This window comes from Cicer arietinum, chromosome 4, assembly GCF_000331145.2.
Source record: "Cicer arietinum cultivar CDC Frontier isolate Library 1 chromosome 4, Cicar.CDCFrontier_v2.0, whole genome shotgun sequence".
NCBI classification, from domain to species: domain Eukaryota; kingdom Viridiplantae; phylum Streptophyta; class Magnoliopsida; order Fabales; family Fabaceae; genus Cicer; species Cicer arietinum.
The window spans coordinates 28,049,707-28,057,879 of record NC_021163.2 but is presented as its reverse complement, the minus strand read 5'-3'; the positions used below and the strand labels follow the sequence as shown (position 1 = coordinate 28,057,879).

Here is an 8,173-nt window from a genome sequence, read left to right as displayed (position 1 = left end):
AAAGTGCTGTAAAATGCACACCCATTATATGAAATTATGGGTTTGCATTTTACAGCGCTTTTGTGTGTACATTTTACAGCGCTTTTTTAAGAAAGTGTTGTAAAATGTACACCATTATAGCGCTTTACAACAACATTTTACAGCGCTTTTTAAAAAAAGCGCTGTAAAATGTGTTTTTTTTTAAACGCTGTAAATTAAGTATTAGAAATGAAAAGCGCTTTTTAGCTTTTATGGCATTTTTTTAGAAAGCGCTGTCTTTTATCTTTTTATCTAAAATTATTTTGATCCAAAATCAGTTCACAATCAGTACACACAACAACAAAACATATTCAAATACCATAAGCAGTTCACACAATCAGTAGAACAGAAAACAGAACTCTGTAACTTAATCTAATTACCTACATTCAGATACGTATATATATATAACCTAATTTACAACCTAAACTACATTCAGATCCATATGCATGTTCATATATTGTGTCCTATGATCATTTACATATAATAACTAACAGAATATACATAATATGCACTAGCTACCATATAATATTCAGATCCCTTGCCCAGCAGCAAGCTATTTCCCAGAAAATCAAATAATTTGCATGTCAAGCACATACTGACACCAGTCTTCCTTTAATTCCATTAGATCATCCTCAGAATATGATGGTCTGGAATTGTCAAAGTACTGCAATATACCCGTGCACGGCGATTACACCAATCACCCCGGAATAAAGAATATGCTCGACACGTAAGTAATATTCATTTATTTCTTACATATATATATTTATATATATATATATATATATATAAGAAATAAATGAATATTACTTACGTGTCGAGCATATTCTTTATTCTGGGGTGATTGGTGTAATCGCCGTGCACGGGATCCAAATAGTATATCACTTCAGAGACCGCATTGATTGCAAATAGCACCCAATGTGCCCTACAACAACAAAAAATTGGTTAAGCAATTTTGTTTATAGACAACTAATAAATTAAATTCTCATCAATTAAAAAAGATAAAATTACGTACCCTGAATTATATGGTGCCAAGAACAATTTATCACTTTCTTTATTTCTTAAAAACATATCTACAATGTAGTGTTTTACATTGTCTGGATCGAGTTTGAACATCGACATCTTATGCGGAGACAAGAATGAGTATTTATTTGACAGTTTCCTCGTGCACACGACCTTCTCGTACAAAAACCTTCAATGAAAATTTTAAACTAGATTAATTACCAATACATTTAATTAATTACAAATAAATGCAATTAAAAGTATTTTTTACCTTATGTACAAGCTGATTACAGTAACACTCAGCTCCTTATGTTCGAGAAGATCGTACATTTGCTCCTTTTCGAGGTATTCAATATACTCATCTCCAAAGATGTCTTTATTCATTTGTACGATGGGCGAATCGTTGCTGCTGCCCATGTTCCTTTTTATTTGGATGTCAAGACACGCCCCGTATTTACCAAGGCGTGGCTGACTTTTATTAGGAGCAGCAGCAGCAGCGACCGATTTTCCCCGATCCAGATTTTTTGTTGCTGCAAGTTTGGCAGCTTTATTACCCTCCAGCCTTTGTAGTTTGGCAGCCCTATTAACCTCCAATTTTTGAGGTTTGCTGCCTTTTTTTGGCTGTAGGGGTGGTTTATTTATTTGGACCTACAAAAATGAGGTAAAATGTTAGTTTATTGAATCTGAAAAAATGACAAACCTTAGGCAATAAATGTGACAAACCTTTTCGGGAGATGTAACTGATTTGTTTCTGGGAATCTTTTTTTCAAGGGAAACAAGGTTTGTGGGCCATGCCACGTAACTGCCAATAGCGTCGCTTCAGAACTTCATATCTCCATCGTTGTCCGATATGGGCAACAGTGCAGTTGGTTCGAAAGCAACAGTAGGCGATACTTTGACATGGCCCGCAGGGATCAGAGTATTGTGCAATACTTCTCCCGAAGTATTGTACAATTTTCCTTTTCCCACCTTTCGTTGAGTAGGCGAGGACAAGTATAGGACACATGGAGTGACACCCTAAATCAATTAAAACATAAGTACAGTTAATATATAAGTTTGTTTAATACATAAGTAATTACATAAGCAAGTAAGTAGTAAGTAATTAATTACCTCGGGAATACTTTTCAAACTGACGTTGCAACTCGCGATTTTACTCTCCATTTGTATTTCAGGTTAGAGCTGATCCGGATGTTGTTTGTCTTTATTCGTATTCACCAAGAATGCCACTTGCTCTGATATGATTATGAGCTTCTCTAATACTTCCTCGTTGGAAGGTTTTTGGCGCTTCTCTTGAGGAAAAAAGCTTTTGGGAGTTACGCCAAATCCTTTCCCCCTAACTCGACCGGAATACTCAGGGACATTAAACGCTTTACCAAGAATGTCCCTGCAAGTATCTTTGTTGCCCTCCGGATTTTCATAACTTTGTTCAATAATCTCCTAAAATACATGTAACATTAAAAAGATAAGTTCAATAGCATTTTTAAAATACAATATTAAAAAATATTAAAGTGATAATATACTTACACAAAGTTCTACTACTTTTTTGACATTTTCATTATCAACCACTCTGTCTTTGTTAACACGCGCTTCCTTCCATAATAATGACAACCCAAGGGTTGATCGGCTTGGGTGTCTTTTCTCTATTCGTTAAAATCATAAACAAAATAATACAAATTAGTTACACACTATAGTTTATAATACAAATTACTTCATTATATAAAAGTGATGTTTAATTACTTACAAGTTGTTGATCAAGGCGTGCATATCCCATACGTGATTTTTTGTATGGGTGTTTTGGATTGCTTGCCCGTTCGCGATTTGCCTTACTAATATTCTATATAAAAAAAATAGCAATTGTGTAAAAATTTAAAATACGCTACGAATATGAATAATAAACACAAATGCTAATAAATTAATCACTTACGAAAAACGCAGGGTCAGAACATTTGGAAACAAATGCTCTCCATTCATCGTTTGATATGTAACGTTGATATATTTTTGGAGGTTCAGCACTTGTGTTTCATTCTCTATCTTTTAGATAGAAATTTGAGAGATGGGATCTAAATCCACGATGGATCTTCCCAACAACTCTCAAAACATAAGACTTTCGTCCCTCATCAAGAACAAAAGTCGTCTGCAATGAAAAAAATTATAAGTAAAGTATTTCAACCAAAAAAATTATAAATGACAAAAGAGTGGATCAAAAAATTTACTTGAATGTCATTCCATATAATATCTTTGGCATCCTTCAACGCCTTATCTCTCCAATCGTCAATTGTAATTAGGACATTTTGACGAACAACAGCCCCAATATAGCTTACAAACATAGAGCTGTTGGGGTCAATTGGCTGACCACTCTCATTCCAGCCAACCTAATAAATTCATATAGTAAGTACATGATATTAAAAAAAGATAAAAAACACACAGCAAACAGAGTATAGTATACCTCAAATTTAATGCCATTACTCTTTGCTTTAATGACTTTTTGCATGATAGTTGCACCACGTTTGACTTCATTTTCATAAGTCTTAGAGGTGTCAACTTCTTCATTTTGACATTCTAAATCTTTGTTTGTATCCATTTAACTACAACAAGTTCAACATGCAGTTTAGTATAACATCAACAAGCTCAACATGCATCATGCATTATTATAAACAAGCTCAACATGTATCAGTATATCTTAAACAAGCTCAACATGCATTTTAATGATTACAAAAAATTAATAACATCAATACCTGAATAATGGTTCGAAGAAAGATGAAATGTGAAGAAAAGAGGGAACGCAGAAAGTTCACAGAAATATGGTTCATAGAAATACGGTATTAAAGAAATACGTAATGAGGGTTACGTATTTCAATGAAAATATATTGTGTGCAATGGGAGAGATGATCTTGGATGGAAATAAGGTTCGAAATGAAGGAGATGATCGTGGAAATACGGTTTGTAATGGACGGGATTATAGGGTTTGCAAAAGAAGAGAAGAACGATGAAGGTTGAGATGATAGTGAAGTTTACGTAATGAAGAGGAAACTGAAGCGGTTACTGTTATATATAAAACCCTTTTACAGCGCTTTTTTATAACCCTTTTACAGCGCTTGTTTAAAAGGCGCTCTAAAAGGCTTAGGCCTTTTAGAGCGCTTGTTTGAAAAACGCTCTAAAAGGCGTCCTTATTTAATTTTTTAAAAGGCTCTTTTACAGCGTTTTTCCCAATAAGCGGCTGTAAAAGACCTCATTGTTTTATTATGTTATATATAATACCCTTTTACAGCGCTTGTTCAAATAAGCGCTGTAAAATGTCTCTTTATTTTATTTTTAAAACAGTATTTACATCGCTTATTTGGACAAGCACTGTAATAGACCTCCTTGTTTTATTATGTTATATGAATGTTTTTTTAAAGTCTTTTACAACGCTTTTTTAAATGAGCGCTGTAAAAGACCTTATTGTTTTTGTATTTTGTTATGTTATTTTTTAAACAAGCTCAACATGCAAAATCCACATAGTAGTAACTGGTCACCACCAAAATCTCTTCCTCTTCACCAAACTTTTCTCCTTTTATGCATCTTCTTCACAAACATCAAAGCTTACTCTTTCACAATTCAATCTCCATCTCAACACCCTTTTTATCTCTTTACATTCCCTTTCCTTCTTAAATCGAAACTTGGTATTCAGGTTCATTGCCATGTTGCGAAAAATGGGTTTGAGTCTGATGTTTATGTTAACAATGTGTTTTTGGGGATTCCCATGATGCGTTCAAGGTGTTTGAAGAAAATCCTGTTAGAGATAGTCATGTTAGGTGTCTGATGAATATTATTTTTAAAGCTTTTTACAGCGCTTTTTCAAATAAGCGCTGTAAAATGTCTTTTTTATTTATTTTCAAAAGGGTCTTTTACAGTATTTTTTATAAAAAGCGTTGTAAAAGGCCTCAATATGTTATTTTTGTGTTGGTTTTATTTGGGTTCAATTTTGGATGACTGTAACTCAGACATTTATTCCAATCGAATTGGCACTTAATTTACGTTATATAAGTGACATTAGTAGCAAACTGTGAGATGTTATAACTAGGATATAAACCATTCAAATTATATAAGTGACTTAATTTGCTATTCTGCCATATTAGTATAAAACACTCAATTCAAATTACATGCATATTTATCACAATAATTCAGATTACATGCATATTTATCACAATAATTCAGATTACATGCATATTTATCACAATAATTCAGATTACATGCATATTTATCACAATAATTCAGATTACATGCATATTTATCACAATAATTCAGATTATATTCATATTTATCACAATAATTCAGATTATATTCATATTTATCACAATAATTCAGATTATATTCATATTTATCACAATAATTCAGATTATATTCATATTTATCACAATAATTCAGATTACATGCATATTTATCACAATAATTCAGATTACATGCATATTTATCACAATAATTCAGATTACATGCATATTTATCACAATAATTCAGATTACATGCATATTTATCACAATAATTCAGATTACATGCATATTTATCACAATAATTCAGATTACATGCATATTTATCACAATAATTCAGATTACATGCATATTTATCACAATAATTCAGATTACATGCATATTTATCACAATAATTCAGATTACATGCATATTTATCACAATAATTCAGATTACATGCATATTTATCACAATAATTCAGATTACATGCATATTTATCACAATAATTCAGATTACATGCATATTTATCACAATAATTCAGATTACATGCATATTTATCACAATAATTCAGATTACATGCATATTTATCACAATAATTCAGATTACATGCATATTTATCACAATAATTCAGATTACATGCATATTTATCACAATAATTCAGATTACATGCATATTTATCACAATAATTCAGATTACATGCATATTTATCACAATAATTCAGATTACATGCATATTTATCACAATAATTCAGATTACATGCATATTTATCACAATAATTCAGATTACATGCATATTTATCACAATAATTCAGATTACATGCATATTTATCACAATAATTCAGATTACATGCATATTTATCACAATAATTCAGATTACATGCATATTTATCACAATAATTCAGATTACATGCATATTTATCACAATAATTCAGATTACATGCATATTTATCACAATAATTCAGATTACATGCATATTTATCACAATAATTCAGATTACATGCATATTTATCACAATAATTCAGATTACATGCATATTTATCACAATAATTCAGATTACATGCATATTTATCACAATAATTCAGATTACATGCATATTTATCACAATAATTCAGATTACATGCATATTTATCACAATAATTCAGATTACATGCATATTTATCACAATAATTCAGATTACATGCATATTTATCACAATAATTCAGATTACATGCATATTTATCACAATAATTCAGATTACATGCATATTTATCACAATAATTCAGATTACATGCATATTTATCACAATAATTCAGATTACATGCATATTTATCACAATAATTCAGATTACATGCATATTTATCACAATAATTCAGATTACATGCATATTTATCACAATAATTCAGATTACATGCATATTTATCACAATAATTCAGATTACATGCATATTTATCACAATAATTCAGATTACATGCATATTTATCACAATAATTCAGATTACATGCATATTTATCACAATAATTCAGATTACATGCATATTTATCACAATAATTCAGATTACATGCATATTTATCACAATAATTCAGATTACATGCATATTTATCACAATAATTCAGATTACATGCATATTTATCACAATAATTCAGATTACATGCATATTTATCACAATAATTCAGATTACATGCATATTTATCACAATAATTCAGATTACATGCATATTTATCACAATAATTCAGATTACATGCATATTTATCACAATAATTCAGATTACATGCATATTTATCACAATAATTCAGATTACATGCATATTTATCACAATAATTCAGATTACATGCATATTTATCACAATAATTCAGATTACATGCATATTTATCACAATAATTCAGATTACATGCATATTTATCACAATAATTCAGATTACATGCATATTTATCACAATAATTCAGATTACATGCATATTTATCACAATAATTCAGATTACATGCATATTTATCACAATAATTCAGATTACATGCATATTTATCACAATAATTCAGATTACATGCATATTTATCACAATAATTCAGATTACATGCATATTTATCACAATAATTCAGATTACATGCATATTTATCACAATAATTCAGATTACATGCATATTTATCACAATAATTCAGATTACATGCATATTTATCACAATAATTCAGATTACATGCATATTTATCACAATAATTCAGATTACATGCATATTTATCACAATAATTCAGATTACATGCATATTTATCACAATAATTCAGATTACATGCATATTTATCACAATAATTCAGATTACATGCATATTTATCACAATAATTCAGATTACATGCATATTTATCACAATAATTCAGATTACATGCATATTTATCACAATAATTCAGATTACATGCATATTTATCACAATAATTCAGATTACATGCATATTTATCACAATAATTCAGATTACATGCATATTTATCACAATAATTCAGATTACATGCATATTTATCACAATAATTCAGATTACATGCATATTTATCACAATAATTCAGATTACATGCATATTTATCACAATAATTCAGATTACATGCATATTTATCACAATAATTCAGATTACATGCATATTTATCACAATAATTCAGATTACATGCATATTTATCACAATAATTCAGATTACATGCATATTTATCACAATAATTCAGATTACATGCATATTTATCACAATAATTCAGATTACATGCATATTTATCACAATAATTCAGATTACATGCATATTTATCACAATAATTCAGATTACATGCATATTTATCACATCTCATCAACTCGGTCCGGCTCATATGTATCTGTATCGAAGTCAGTTGAAGGATATGTCAAACTATTCACAAAATTAATGTTTCCTTTTTTTTTTTCTCACCATGTCTTATCCAACATGTGTAGCTTTGATCAATTCCATTACATACT

The 8,173-nt window shown here is 29.8% G+C and overlaps 1 protein-coding gene across 1 annotated transcript in view; it reads left to right on the top strand.

Moving 5' to 3' along the window:
* Positions 1 to 1,867: 1,867 nt before the first annotated feature.
* The window catches only part of LOC140920021 (uncharacterized), a 13,068-nt gene continuing 6,762 nt past the window's right edge, over positions 1,868 to 8,173 (top strand). Inside the window, exon 1 of the mRNA XM_073367329.1 lies at positions 1,868 to 1,900. Coding sequence (XP_073223430.1) covers positions 1,868 to 1,900 — 33 coding nt within the window. The remainder of the gene's footprint in view (positions 1,901 to 8,173) is intronic.